Source organism: Colossoma macropomum, unplaced genomic scaffold, assembly GCF_904425465.1.
Source record: "Colossoma macropomum unplaced genomic scaffold, Colossoma_macropomum, whole genome shotgun sequence".
Classification (NCBI taxonomy): Eukaryota; Metazoa; Chordata; class Actinopteri; order Characiformes; family Serrasalmidae; genus Colossoma; species Colossoma macropomum.
Genome location: NW_023494801.1, coordinates 23,799,631 through 23,816,291, shown reverse-complemented (window position 1 = coordinate 23,816,291; position 16,661 = coordinate 23,799,631). Strand labels below are relative to the sequence as shown.

At 37.0% G+C, this 16,661-nt stretch overlaps 1 protein-coding gene across 1 annotated transcript; it reads left to right on the top strand.

Moving 5' to 3' along the window:
- Positions 1-5,251: 5,251 nt before the first annotated feature.
- LOC118821480 (cytochrome P450 2K1-like) lies at positions 5,252-16,392 on the top strand. Its single transcript, XM_036590117.1, has 9 exons — positions 5,252-5,586; positions 6,499-6,661; positions 7,305-7,454; positions 8,691-8,851; positions 9,002-9,181; positions 9,739-9,880; positions 13,319-13,503; positions 15,507-15,648; positions 15,739-16,392. Exons 1-9 carry the CDS (start codon positions 5,383-5,385, stop codon positions 15,927-15,929), a joined length of 1,518 nt encoding a protein of 505 aa, XP_036446010.1. The 5' UTR covers positions 5,252-5,382; the 3' UTR covers positions 15,930-16,392.
- The last annotated feature ends 269 nt before the right edge of the window (positions 16,393-16,661 follow it).

Genomic DNA, 16,661 nt, shown 5'->3' with positions numbered 1-16,661 from the left:
CATTATTTCACCATATATAATGTAGAGGAAAGAACCCTAGTTCCCCCAAAAAAGATGGATATAGATATAAAAAAGAACCTAACTAGAGTAAATGTGTTGCATGTAACTTACATCCTGTAACTGCAGACCTGCCAAGCTGTACACATTTTGCCTAGCAGGTGCACATTTTGACATTAAAGTTCGCTGGTATGATTTGTCACTGTACACAAAAAGCTGGTGATGCCCGTGAGTTCAGTTGTGCTGATAATATCAGTGCTTAAAGAACAGTGAACAACTGCATTTTTCACTACAAAGAGCATAATTAGTCATGTTTAACTGGATTTATTTATTTATTTCAGTCTAGTATGTGGAATATTGAATAAAAAGTTAGTTTTGATTTTTTTGTGGTACTGATGAAGCTTTCCTATCATGATGTTTTTGCCATTGTGCCCACCCCTACTAGATACTGCATTTAGAAATTATATTTATTGTTGTAAGAAACTCATTTGAGAGTCAAACAGCATCTGAAACTCAGGAGAGATTGGATAGACCATATTTATTTTTCTTCTTTTAAGTCCAATAGTAGGGGTAGTGCTATCCTAGTAAATAAAAATATGGCCTTTTTTATTGAAAAAGAAGAGTATGACCCAGAAAGCAGATATAATTTGGTCACAGGCTTGATCTTTGGTCAGCACCTTTCTATCTTAAACATAGATGCTCCAAATGAAGATTGTCCCAAATGTCTTGAATGGTTCAGCTATTTAGTCAATATTATAATTTTTACTGCATACTGAATGCTAGTCTGGATAAATGTTCTTCAGCACCTGCGGCCAATCCATAATCATCCTACAGCTCTCAAGTCAGGATTTGGGTTTAGTGGATGGATGGTGAGAATTTCATCCCACAGATAAAAACTACACATTTCACTCTAATCCACATAACTCATATTCCAGATTAGACTGTTTCTTTAAACCTTTCAACCTTATGCATGTGGTGCGAAGTTGTAGGATTGGCGCTTTTGTATTGTCAGACCAAAGCCCAGTCTACCTGGAGATTGACACTAACATGATAACTCCAAGATCAATTTACTGGAGGCTAAACTCCTCACTATTAACTACGGAATCATTCTGTTCATATACCAGAGAGAAAATATGCTGGACAACCAGCATTCCCTACTTCATCAGCAATCATATAGAATGCTTTTAAGGCTACTTTAAAAGGTCACTTCATTGCTTCCACCTCACTGCAGGTAAATGAAACTGAGGTTATTTCAGTAACACTTTGCAATACTGGTCCACAAAGAAGCATGTATTAATACTTAACTAATGCTTTTATCACAGTAAATTAATTAATGGACTAAAACTTATACATCAAGAAACAATGAAGTGCATATATCAATAAAGAACTGAATGAAATATGAATAACCATTATTAAAGGCAGTCATTAATTATTAACATAATTCTAACTCAGTCTGTTAATTGAAACCATGACTTAATATATTAATTAGGACCTTTCCTATAATGCATAATGTCTGATGGAGATGATGTAGGTTAACCACATTATAGGTTAATAACAGAGACCTTGTAGAGAGGAGAATTACCACTCTGCAATGTCTTCCGGTTTTCTCAAACGCTAGAGGGCGCTTCCGAGTGAGTCCAAAATGAATGGGTTGATATGGAGCATATGAGCAAAATCATAGTTTATAAATGCTTAAACATTTTTAATGTAAAAGAATGCAATCATTTCCTGAACACAGAACAGCATAAACATTTTAACACCGCTGTTATATTTTAAAGAGCTTTTAAACTCGAGTTATAGGAGGTTAAAACGGCACCTCATGTATGTCCATGACATCAGTGAGCACGAACAGCCAATGAGCTGCTCCGCTCGCCAATCAATAGGAAGTAATAGGAAGTGGCCAGGCTCCTCATAAACCGGCTCTACTAATAACCAATACACTAATCTGCAAGCCACTCAATGGCATCGATATGACACAATTCATTGATTAACATGTCTGTGCATCATTATTCATTACATTTATATACCATGTAACTTGTCTAAATTCATCATTAATTCATTATGATGTGCCCAGCCAAGTAAATTCATGATGTAAATATGTGTTTACATATCATTAGTTAATACATCCATATATCAGCAGCATTTGTGCTAATTTGTAAAACATTCCTACCTTATCTACCGTCAATTAACAAGATTTTAGCCATTGGGAAAGTTTTAGTTTAGTACATAAGCTTGGATAGTATTGAATTAGCACAGATGGTAGTCTTTCTGGTTGCATCCTGTCCAGATTTAATTAACGTTAATGATATATTAATGTATTACCCATGACGTGTTTACATATATTTACACCATGACTTTATTCTGTGGGGTACATCATCATTACTTAATGCTGAATGTACATACAAATATGTATGTATATAGAAATATGTAAACTAATTATATTAACTAATAGAATATAATTATGATTTAAAGTTGCTGTCGTGTCATGCAAAATTATTACCTCAGTTATTTTACTGTGTTATATTAAACTATTATTTTGTTAGATATTTAACCTAAGGATACATACTTTTTGCAGTGCTGTTAGAAAGTGGTTTATCATGTGATGTATTGGTTTGCCTTTAGCAGATTACATTACTGGTAAGCTATTGGATATGAATGATTTTACAATTAAACAATACAAACCTCAACCGATTTACATATATATATATATCATTCATTTATATATATAATTTACACAACACATACAAAATTATACATTCTTTAATATTCTGAGCATGTTTAGTACCCTTTTTGACCTTGGTTATATGCCTATAATGTGGATGATGTATAAATAAGCCATAAATTTTCAAATTTTTCATTACACACCTACTTTTTCTGTTGCATCATTATTGATTAAATAAATAAACAGCACATTGTGCGATTTTTCGATCTGAGCTCAGCCCCAAAACAATTTAAAAAATTTGTAATATTGGATTTGGTAAACATGTTTAAACTGCTGGATGTAAGCCACTGATTTTCCTGCAGATGAGTGTATTAGTTATTAGCCTATAATCTCTGTTAACCTACATCATCTCCAAACAAACATTATGCATTATAGAAAGGGTTTTAAATGATATATCAAGTCATGTTAGTCATTAATAGAAGGGGTTTATTAAGAGTATTAAGAGAATTAAGAGAATTAAGAGTAGAAGCACACACCTCCTCCACGGGCATTGGTAACTGCTCAGCTGATTGCCGATGTAATGCATAGGTTCAACTCAATTTGTCTGGATGCTCCCAAGTTTATTCTAGGTGATTTTAACCATTGTAGACTGAACAAACATTCATGGATGTATGAACAGTGTGTGAGTTGTACCACTACATGAAATAACTCCATTGATCTTTGTTATGGTTCTCTGGCTGGTGCTTATAAATCCTTGTCGATGCCTTCTTTTGGTGCATCCAATCACAATAGTGTGTATCTGATGCCTATGTATAAACCTTCCTTCAGACGCCTTGAGCGTAAGGAGAGAACAGTAAAAATTTGGTCAGAAGTATTTCCTCTCTTTAAGCATGTTTTGATTGGCAGTGTTTCTATTATGCTTGTGATGATATTGATGAACTAGCTGACACAGTCTCATCTTACATTACATTTTGCATTGACACCACTATTCCAACTAAAAACGTTGTTATTTATCCAAATAATAAACATTGGGTATCAAAAGAGCTTAAAACAAATATTAAAATCCTAAAAATACTAAATAAAAACCTTTTTTAGTGGAAATCCGCTGGAGAACAAACTTATCTCCAGAGAAGTGCGAAATGAAATTAGGAGGGCAAAAATAAAATATAGGGAAAAGATAGAAATGCAGTATAGCAGGGGTAATCTTAGAAAAGCTTGGCAAGGTATTAAAATAATGTCCTCTGTTAACCATGGAGTAAATGAGTTACGACAGTTTATTAGGATAAACGGAGTGGATGATTCTGAATTACCAAATGCCTTCAATAATTTTTTTTTCTCGTTTTGAAAGGCCAGAGTTTTCTGAAAATGTTTCCAAGGTTAGAGGGTCTCTCGTATCTCTGAATGAAATTGTTATAACTCAGAAATGTGTTACGGATCTGTTTAGGACGGGTGGACATGAACAAAGCTGCCAGTACTGATGCCATTTCTGGGTACATTTTGCATCATTGTGCTGACCAGCTTAGTGAGGTTTTCACTAGACTTTTCCAGTTGAGTATTGAATGTGGTCAAATACCTACAATCTGGAAAACATCCACTATAATACCTATTCCAAAATTGAAAAACGCCAAGGAATTAAGTGAGTTTAGACCGGTTGCACTTACATCCCTTGTTATGAAAAATTTAAAAGATATAATTGTCTCTCTTATTGGTAACAAATTCCTTTGCAATTTGCCTACCAAGCTGGTAAGAGTGTACAAGGATAAAAACTTTTTATCCTTGATAGGGTGTATAAGCACCTTGAGAGACCCAAATTTCATGTGGGACTCCTATTTGCTGATTTTTCTTCGGCTTTTAATAAGATGCAGCCTTGTTGGTGCTGCTTTTGGATTTTTTGACCAGTAGAATTCAGCAAGTCCGGGTGAATGGCCGTATGTCCAGCACCATGGTCTCAAATATGGGTGCACCTCAGGGTTGTGTCCTGTCCCCTTTGCTTTTTATTATGTACACGGACAACTGCAGGACTTCTAGAAAGGGCAGCTGTCTTGTAAAATTTTCTTATGACACTGTATTATTGTCTCTTCTTCAGGGTTCAGAGTCAGATCATGGTTGTGCTCTTCCTGCTATTGTTACGTGATGTGATGAGAACTTTCTTGATTAATGTGTCAAAAACTAAGGAATAAATCATTGATTTCAGGCAACTTAAAAACTTATATAATAAAGTACTCTGAACTGAACTGAGTTAGAAATATGTTAATACTTAATAATAACCTTTATTAATGATTATTTATATCTGACACAGTTCTTTATTAATGTATACACTTCATTATTTACTGGAAGGAAGTTGATAAATTTGCATCCATGTTACCCAAGAGCTTGGACAGTCTTGTGTGTTCCTGTAGTCCACTGCATTAAAAGGTGAGCATGAAGTGACACAATAAACTCCTGTCCACTGAAAATAGCAGGGCATCATGACCAAGTTACTATTTACTGGCAGTGGGTTAACCATGAATCTGCACCATGAAGAAGAACAGTGAATTATTGCCATCTCTCTCTCTCTGTGCTCTGTTTTTTTGGCATAGCTCCACCCCTGGTGCAACCACTTTGTCACACTGCTCTTAAGGGAGGAGGAGGTACCTGTTTTGCAACCTGGACAGTCTGTTCCTTTCTACTCGCTTTGTGCAGAAAGATTTTTTAGTTTTTTTGCAAAGCCTGTTTCTTTAACAATGGCTTTGCTGACAGAGCCTCTGCTGCAACCTGTCAGTGCAAGCATATTGCTTGCTGTTGTATTAATGTCGTTGCTGGTTGTTTATCTCCTTTCGTCTGACTCTCAGCAAGCGTGGAAGGAACCTCCAGGTCCCAAGCCGCTGCCTATCCTGGGAAACCTACTAGAGCTTGACCTCAAGAGACCCTACCTCAGTCTCCTTTCAGTAAGTGTCTTCAGTGCCACTAGATTTTGTTCAGACTGTTAACTGAACATAAGGAGGCATGAGTTTGTAAAAAAGACAAACGAAACTAGCTGTGAAATTGGAATAATATCTCATTACATGTATACTCTTGCCCTGCGATGGATTGGCGACCTGTCCAGGGTGTTTCTTGCCTTTCACCCAATGACCGCTGGAATAGCCTCCAACACCCCCACAACCCAGAAGGATAAACGGCTTCGAAAATGTGTGTGTGTGTGTGTGTGTGTGTGTGTGTACTCTTGTTAATAAATTAAGTCACTGGTTCTTTGCAATGCCAATAAACTCACAGTAGAAGACGTGGCGTAAACGTAATGTAAAACTCAAAATTCGTGCTGTGGCTTTTTTAACATCGACCCACTTTACCTAAGAAATTTAAACATATATCATCTAGAAGATGAAAAAAATTAATCAAATGAATCATTTTCATTTTGTCAAGCATGTAGTTTTTCTTCTTCACTGTAATTGTCGACTTATCAAAAACAAAACAGGACCCCATGGACCCTCACAGAGCAGGTACTATTTGGGTGGTGGATCATGCAGTGCTGAGAATGATCCACCACACAAATACTACCTACTCGATTCTGTATAGTACATAGTATAGTATCTGTATAGTACTTCTCTATTCCAGCTCCAATAGCGCTTTAGACACAGCCTTTTTAATGCAAAAATGTCAAGCTAGTGGTAGATAGATAGATAGATAGATAGATAGATAGATAGATAGATAGATAGATGGGTGTATAATAGGCAATAGGAAAAATAAGAATGAAATTTATTATAAATAACATAATTTGGGCATTTTCATTCTCCATTGTATTTCGTTTCACTGCTACATCACATGAAGACGTTTATTGTCTTATTTTCTCTTACTGTTTGCAGATGTCAAAACAATATGGATCTGTATTCACTGTGTATTTTGGTCCAAAGAAAGTGGTTGTATTGGCAGGATATCAAACTGTCAAGCAAGCCCTGGTGAATCATGCAGAGGAATTCGCAGACAGAGACATCAGTCCCATATTCTATGACTTCAACAAAGGATACGGTAAAAATTCTCTGCTCTTCATAAAATGTCATTCAGAAAAAGTATTCTTTACGGTAGTAGTTTCTTTATAGAGAATATGGTTTGCTGTGGTTTAATATGGATCCTTTAGTGTTGATACATTTGTACTGTAAAGACTGTAAATATGAAATGCATTTTTACAGGCTGTAGGACTTTTCTGTTTGTTTTTAGCAACAAAGATTAATTTGTCATCATATATCAAGAGCTTCACTGACATTATATGATGAGCATCACACAAAATGAATAGATGAATGTATCAGCAGTTGGAAACAGAGAAAACAATCATATAGATAAGGTGTTTTTTTACCCTTAACTTTTCCATCTCAAGGTCTGCATATTTATCATAAGGAAGCAGTAACAGACCTGCAAACCTTTGAAAAAATATTTTGCATAGCAAAATTGTGTAATGCTTAAAAAAAGAAAAGAAATACAGAATACCACTTTCTCTCAGAATTATTCTTAAGAAAAGAGTTAAAACAAAAAAAAGATCTTAAGAACTTATTTGAAGAATGACAATATTTCATTTTTTTTTTTCTTTAAAACGATTCTTAAGATTTTCTTTCTTAAAACATTTTTGTGAATCTGGCCCCAGATTATCAACTACAAGCATTTTGTTCAACTACAGGGATTCTGTTTTCCAATGGGGAGAACTGGAAAGAAATGAGGCGCTTTGCCCTGTCCACCCTTCGAGACTTTGGGATGGGCAAAAAAGGGAGTGAAGAGAAAATCATCGAAGAGATGCATTACTTGAGAGAAGTGTTTGAGCAGTTTAAAGGTAACATCATGTCACTGAATGTACAGCAGACACTTCATTTCCAAATGTGGTCTGTATGTAAAGCTATATAAATTTCAGTCAGCACTTACTCACTATTAGGTGGACCAATTCTGCAAAGATCTCAAAAGTAGAATCACTTTTATCTCTTAGTTTGTACTGTGTACATAAACTTTGTATTAATGACACAATTCTGTGACAAATATATACACATTTATCACATTTATAGTCTTAATTATGTCCATTATATTACATTATATTTGTATCATTATACAATTTATAAAACACTTTTATACTTTGTGTGGCCAAAAGTATGTGATCATCACACCTATATGAGCTTGCTGGACATCCCATTCCAAAACCATGGGCATTACTATGGAGTTGTCCCCCCACCCTTTGCAACTGTAACAGCCTCCACTCTTCAGGGAAGGTTTTCTGTAAGAATTTGGAGTGTGTCTGTGGGAATTTCTGCTCATTCATCCAAAAGAGTATCTGTGAGGTCAGGCACTGATGTTGGATGAGAAGGCCTGGCTCAGAATCGACTTTCCAATTCATTTCAAAAGTGTTTACTGGGTTGATTTCAGGGCTCTGTGCAAACCACTGGAGTTCCTCCACAAGAAACTTGTTTTTATAGACAGAAATAAAAAGGGCACATGGGGCCCCTCCAGTGCGCAAAACGTTGCATCATATATGATGAAATAATCTTTATCCTTGATTAAGATTAACATTGTTAATCTTGTCGTGAATGAATGTAGTGTTTAAGTCCTACTAGCTCTGTGCTGGGTGGCACAGTTGCACAGGGGGTAGTGTTGTTGCCTCCCAACAAGAAGGGACTGGGTTTGGTTTACTGGCTTGGTGCCCAGGGGTTCTGTACGACCCATTTTACTGCCTGTGTTTATCTATGGAGATTGCACGGCTATATGCTTGATTTTATACATCTGTTAGCAATGCATATGGTTTAAACACCTGAACTTAATAATTAAGAGGGGTGTCTACATACTTTTGGCCACATAATGTGTATGAAGAAGCACGGCTACTTCATCATGAGGTGTTATTATAAATTGTTAATAGCACACAGTACAGCAATGTATACAACAACTTATACTAACATCTCTATAATTTTTATGCCAATGTTTCTAGCATTTTCCAGAGAGCATATATGCATTAGAAAGTATGCATTTTGAAAAAAGGCATGTAAATCTTTGGAATTTAATTTGAAAGCTGCTTACTGCATTACAGGAAACCCATTTGATACCACAGAGCCAGTGAATTATGCCGTTTCAAATATCATCTCAGCCATTGTGTATGGAAGCAGGTTTGAATACAGTGATCCTCTGTTCAAAGGCATGGTTAAGCGGGCCAACGAGAATAGCAAGCTTATTGGCTCAGCTTCTATACAGGTACCCTGCATCTAAACAGTGGGCTCTAAGTTTACTGATTTTCAATATTCATTGATTTTTACACCTGTACTCTGATCCTACAAAAAGAGGGTTAATGCAGAAATCACTTAATAAATGAATATTAATATGTGTACCTGAATGTACCTTTAGCTGTACAACATGTTTCCCTGGCTTCGTTCCTGCCTAAAGAACTGGAAACTCCTCATGCAATACCGTAAGCAACATATCAAGGAGGTAAACAAACTTTTGGATGGTTTGCAGAAGACACTGAGCCCTCAACACTGCAGAGGCCTGGTTGATTGTTTTCTTGAACGCAAACAGAATGCAGAGGTATGTGATCTGATCATTTTTTGTGGTGTCTCTGTAGTACTTCTTTACATCTTTCTTGTGTTTTGGTAAAAAATTTTAAGATGAATAAATTGTTTTGAGAGATTGTGAACTTTAGATGAATAGACTAGGAGGAGCTTTAAACCCTGATAAAAAATATACTGAAACTGTAGAGCCAAAAAATTAGCCTAACTGCACATTTCATTTTTTCTCCCTCTCATGTGGCCAATTTAAACAACTTCATTTGACTATATACTGTAAGTAATATTAGTTATCAATGTGTTCATGGCTAATTACACTATTCGTGCTTGCAACCCTAAAACCTAAAATGTTCACAAATAAATCATGATTAAATAGACTAAATAATACATAAAAAAATAATGTGGTTCAACAAATAATCCATGAGCTGCATTTGAATTCTGATAAAGTAATAAATAACTACAGAAATTATGTATATTACGTAAGCCTACCCATTTGCAACATTCTCTTATAATATATACTCTTATATTCTTCTCACTCTTACACCTTGGCTGACTGGTGATCTATTTGTTTTTATTCAGAAATGTGGAGAGAAGGAAACTCTATTCCATGAAAACAATCTTCTTTTCACTGTTACCAATCTGTTTGCTGCTGGTACTGACACAACTGGCACAACCCTGCGCTGGGGTCTTCTCTTAATGGCCAAGTACCCTCACGTCCAGGGTAAGAACACAAAATGTTGCAACATGCACACATATCCAGAGTAGGGTTACTACAATAAGTCAGAGCATGTGATCAGACAGTTTCCTCACCACTGATTTCTCCAAAATGCAGGTAAAAAATTTTCATTTTTGTCTATTCCTGTGTACAAGTTATAGTTTCCTTAAACCAGCATTTCTCAACGTTTCCTTAAACTTGTGTTTCTCTCACATATATATCCTCTCTCTATATATATACGTACACACATACACTCACACACTCACACAAATATATGTCCAGGCTGGGCTGCCTTAGCAAATGTAACCCAAGAGCAGTCTGTGAGATGCTAAAAGAATTCTTTAAGAACCCCAAAATTTCATCAAGGCCACACATGGAGGCTCATGGTAAACATGTGCCCTTCTAAAAAGGGACTTTAATGTCCTTTAAATGTCATTGTTTGTTAGTGTAGGCAGTGGTGTCAGAAGTAGGATAGCAACCACCAGCAGTCTGGAGTGGAACGGCATTATAAAGGACTTAAAGTGCAGCGTATGTATATGAATGACATCCACTGAAATTTAACACAATCCAGATAACATTACTATGTCTGAATTTTCATCTTACAACTTATAGCTAGCTAAAATGTTAGCTAAGTTTGTAGCTAGCTAGGTTAAGTTTAAACTTGACACTGTCACTTACTTCGAGATGTTTTGTTTAAATTGGAAGTGGATTCCTTTGATGCAGACACAGTTTTACCATCAGCAGGCACAACTGACATTGCGCAGTAAATCTTTTTCCACTGTTTAATTTGAAATTGAAAAAATGGTGTCTGTATGTCCATGATGCAAAGATGCCTCAGTCTGTCATAGTTAATCTGCAACTTACCATTCTATAGGGCAAAGGGAGAAGACTTGTGATGATTAAAAAGTAAAAATAACAGGCATACACTATATTGCCAAAAGTATTCACTCACCCACCCAAATCATTGAATTCAGGTGTTCCAATCACTTCCATGTCCACAGGTGTATAAAACCAAGCACACAGGCATGCAGACTGCTTCAACAAACATTTGTGAAAGAATAGGTCACTCTCAGGAGCTCAGTGTATTCCAGCGTGGTACTGTGATAGGATGCCACCTGTGTAACAAGTCCAGCTGTGAAATTTCCTCGCTACTAAATATTCCACAGTCAACTGTCAGTGGTATTATAACAAAATGCAAGTGATTGGGGTCGACAGCAACTCAGCCACAAAGTGGTAGGTAATGTAAAATGACAGAGCGGGGTCAGCGGATGCTGAGGCGCATAGTGCGCAGAGGTTGCCAACTTTCTGCAGAGTCAATCACTACAGACCTCCAAACTTCATGTGGCCTTCAGATTAGCTCCAGAACAGTGCACAGAGAGCTTCATGGAATGGGTTTCCATGGCCGAGCAGCTACATCCAAGCCTTACATCACTATCACGCTTCTCCGTCCGGCAATCCAATAGACAAGTCTGGGTTTGGCGGTTGCCAGGAGAACGGTACTTGTCTGACTGCATTGTGCCAAGTGTAAAGTTTGGTGGAGGGGAGATTATGGTGTGGGGTTGTTTTTCAGGAGTTGGGCTCGGCCCCTAAGTTCCAGTGAAAGGAACTCTTAAAGCTTCAGATACCAAGAGATTTTGGACAATTTCATGCTCCCAACTTTGTGGGAACAGTTTGGGGACGGCCCCTTCCTGTTCCAACATGACTGTGCACCAATGCACAAAGCAAGGTCCATAAAGACATGGATGAGCGAGTTTGGTGTGGAAGAACTTGACTGGCCTGCACAGAGTCCTGACCTCAACCCGACAGAACACCTTTGGGATGAATTAGAGCGGAGACTGCAAGCCAGGCCTTCTTGTTTAACATCAGTGTCTGACCTCATAAATGCGCTTCTGGAAGAATGGTCAAAAATTCCCATAAACACACTCCTAAACCTTGTGGAAAGCCTTCCCAAAAGAGTTGAAGCTGTTATAGCTGCAAAGGGTGGGCCAACATCATATTAAACCCTATGGATTAAGAATGGGATGTCACTGAAGTGCATATGCATGTGAAGGCAGACCAGCGAATACTTTATATATTGTATCTTTAGAAAGATTTAAGGATTTAAGATGATTGTTTTTAATTACACAGGTGTATTCTAAAACTATTCTCTTAATTTTTTAAAATAACTATATTCTAAATATTGTCTTTTCAAAACATATCATGGACTGAATACACATACTTCATTTTTGTATTCTGAATACGTACCACTGATACTTAATCCCAGCCCTGTACATACATACATATATACCGACTAGTCACTTCATAAAGTACCCCTCCTTGTATTTACACTCTTTCTCCATTTTTCAGTTCTACTTACCATATAGGTGCACCCAAATATTCTCTGCTCTGTGGTGCTCCTGTGGGGTATGGAGGCACATCAGTAGCAAAATTAATATTAAAATCTAATATGTAGAATGGCAAAGTATTTGAATGTATAAGAAGTAAGAGTTAACTTTAGATTAATTAAAATGTATTTTCATTTGCAGCTGGGAGTTCTCTTTGATAATGCATTTTCAAATGCCTTATTAGTGAGTGTAAATCCATAAAATCCTTAAATTACACTTTAATGATCATTTTTTAAATCATCATTTTGACACCATTATATTAAGATACTCAGCTAAATCTCTGTCTAAATCTCTGTGTAAAATACAGCATTACACTGCCCCTGTGCACAAAGTGAGCTATATAAAGACATGATTTGACGAGTTTGGTGTGGCCTGCACAGACCCCTAACTCCACTGAACACCTTTGGAATAGGCACAAATTTCCAGACACATTCCAAAATGTGGAAAGACTCCCAAGAGGAGTGGAGGGTGTTATAGTCACAAAAGGGGGCCAAATCGATATTAATTCCCATGGTTTTGTAATGGGATGTACAACAAGCTCATATGGGTGTGATTTATAGGTGTCCACATACTTTTGTGTATATCTATATGTGTGTGTCTGTTTACCACCACTTTAAACTGCATAATTGCCTGGAAATATCTCAAAAACATTAAATATATTAGCTTACTTAAAGCCTTCATCTCGCAAAAATGCAGAATATGTTCTGTTCAAAGGATAAAGAAAATGTTTAAAATGTAATTTTCAAAGATAATGGAAATTTATATTTTTGTAATATGTTGAAATATATTTGTGTTAGTGGTGATTGTTTTATTTCAACATAATTTTTCCTTTGATATGCACCACATGTTGAATACTGTGATACTGTGAAACCATGATAATTATTTGACTAGGATATTGTATTGTGAAAGTCAAACCATGGCACCCCTAATCTAAAGAGGATAACACATAGAGGAAAGTGGTGAAGCCATATTGTTTGCCATGATATCACCTTGTTTTAGTGCAAACCTCTTGTTTTATTTATGAATACTGAAAGTCAAACAAAGCTTCTCTTGGTTCCAGACCGGGTCCAGGAGGAGATTGACAGGGTGGTTGGAGGTCGTCAGATAGTGATGGAGGACAAGAAGAATTTGCCTTACACTGATGCAGTGATCCATGAAATCCAGAGACTGGCCAACATAGTGCCCATGAGTCTTCCTCACACCACTGCTTGTGATGTTCACTTTCAGGGATACTTCATCAAGAAGGTCAGCCTATGATATTAAAAGAACCTAAAAAATAAATTCAATAAAAACATGCCATTTTCACAAGTCTATTAGCAGTCTATAGACCTCACTTGCAGCTGACATCTACAACCCTGTTTCCAAAAAGTTGGGACGCTGTACAAAATGTAAATAAAACCAAAATGCAATGATGTGCAAATCATTTAAACCCTATATTTAATTGAAAACAGTACAAAGACAATATACCAAATGTGAAAATTGAGAAATGTTATTGTTTTTTGAAAAATGCCAACAACACGTTCCAAAACAGTTGGGACAGGGGCAACAAAAGGCTGGTAAAAGTTGTGTAACGCTAAACAAACACTTGGTTAATTGGCAACAGGTCAGTAACATGACTGGGTATGAAAAAGCATCCCAGAGAGACTTAGTCTTTCAGAAATACAGATGAGGAGGGGTTCACCACTCTGTGAAAGACTGCACAATTAAATAGTGCATCAATTCAAGAATAACGTTTCTCAACATAAAATAGTAAAGAACTTTGGCTTTTCATCATCTACAGTACATAATAACATTAAAAGATTCAGGGAAATCTCTGTATGTAAGGGACAAGGCCAAAAACCAGTATTTGCTGGCCATGATTTTTGGGCCCTCAAGCGGCACTGCATTAAAACAGACATGATTCTGCAGTGGAAATCACTGCATGGACTTCTGAAAACCACTGTCTGTGAAAACAGTTTGTCGCTGCATACACAAATGCTAATTAAAACTCTAAGATGCAAAGAAGAAATCAAATATAAACAGGATGCAGAAACAGCACCACCTTCTCTGGGCGTGAGCTTTTTGGAAATCATGGACACTATGTTCTCTGGTCTAAAGACCACTCAGATTGTTATCAGTGCACAGTTCAAAAGCCAGTATTCATGATGGTATAGGGGTACATTAGTGCACATGGTATGGGTGACATGCACATCTTTGAAGGCACCATTAATGCTGAATGATATATACATCTTTTGGCAACATATGCTGCCATCCAGATGACGTCTTTTTCAGGGAAGGCCTTGCTTATTTCAGCAAGACAATGCCAAACCACATTCTGCATGTATTACAACAGCATTGCTCCTTTTTAAAAGAGCCCAGGCACTAAACTGGCCTGCCTGCAGTCCAGACCTGTCACCACTGAAAACATATGGCGCATTATCAAATGAAAAATACGACAAAGGAGACCCCAAACTAATGAATAGCTGAAATCCTGTATCAAACAAGAATGGGAAAACATTTCACTTTCAAAACTACAGCAGTTGGTCTCCTCAGTTTACAAACGCTTACAGAGTGTTGTTAAAAGAAGAGTTGATGAAACACAGTGGTAAACATGCCCCTGTCCCAATTTTTTTGGAAAGTGTTGTTGGCATCAAATTCAAAATGGGCATTTATTTTTCCAAAAACAATAAACATTTCTCAGTTTCAACATTTCATTTGTTGTATTTGTACTATTTTTTTTTTATGAAATATAGAGTATAAATGATTTGCACATCATTTAATTTTGTTTTTATTTACATTCTGCACAGCCTCCCAACATTTTTAGAAATGGGGTTGTACATGCATCTTGCTTGATCCGATCATAAATGGACAGCCCAGTAAGTACAGCTGCGGAATAACAAATAAGGACTGTCTTAATCAGTTACTTGATAAGAACAGACACAAAAGAAGCTGCATAGCTTCTTTTGTCATCTCCTGTTATCTTTACATATAATTTGGGTTAGCAGTCATTTGTAATATTTTCTCATGTAGTAAATGTGTGTGAAACCACTCCTTCAGTCATAAAATCTGATCACATGTTGTTATTCAAAACACATGGAAATGCCAGGCTGCTTGTCTTGCTGTGCACTTCTGATCAGATCACCCAATACACATGTTAAAACCAAGTCTAAGTGGGGCCAATCAAAAGCTACTATAGGTACATGACAAGACTACTATGTGGATGAATATGTTACACACAGTGAAATGTGACAGGCTCTACTTCTTTGCAGGGTACATGTGTGTTTCCACTCTTGACATCTGTGTTGAGGGATGAGAATGAGTGGGAGAGCCCCAACACCTTCAACCCAGAAAACTTCCTTGATGAGCAGGGACGATTTGTCAAGAAAGATGCCTTCATGGCATTTTCTGCAGGTGTTTTTGAATGCTTTACCCTGACTTATTCTGTAATTCAAAGAAATCATACTGTAATTTTAACCATACCCTCTGTGTCTCTGCTTTCAGGGCGCAGGGTGTGTCTGGGGGAGAGTCTGGCCAGGATGGAACTCTTCCTCTTTTTCACCTCCCTTCTACAATACTTCCACTTCACTCCTCCACCAGGCGTGTCTGAGGATCAACTGGACCTCACACCAGCTGTGGGTTTAATCCTAAACCCTTCCCCCCACAAGCTGTGTGCAATTAGCCGCAGTTCTTAAAGCAGGGCTGGTGAACTGTGGCTCTGGAGGGCTGGTGTCCAGCACAGTTTGTTGATTTTCCTGGTCTTAACACACCTACTCAACCTGGCAGTTAGCTGCTGAGTTCAGTCAGGTGTGTTTGAGAGGAAAACCAATAAACTGTGCAGTACTCCAGCCTTCCTGGCAGTAAATAATTGAATGGCAATGTTTCAAGTATAATTTCAAAGTGCTTTGTCCTACATGTGGAACTGAATAGTTTGTAGATCATGGAGTTAGAGTGTACCATTAGAAATTTGAATTTTAAAGCAAATTTGAAATGTTATTTAGAATCTGTATCATATCATCTGAAATTAAATTTTAAGGTTAGTAAGATCATTATAACATCTGATACTCAATTTTAAGGCTGATGTACATTTGAAGAATTCAATTTCTGTTGAACACCAAATTCCACACTCCCCACTCCCCTTGTACCTCTGTAATTGGTCATATGATCTGAAACATCTACCACACAGATACACTTGCAATTTGTGACTGTAGTCCATCTGTTGCTGCACTTTGTGCTTTTCAATTAAATTGTTTTAACGGCATGAACTCCATACATTTACCATGTTCATAAAGCTTTGGACAAATATGGAATATACAGAGTAATATTAACAACCTACCCTGGGCAACTCCATACCCCTTGAGTCAGTTTGCTCTGTCTGAACATTCACATTAATAAAATCCTGCACATGAATTCCTTAAACTTGTCTC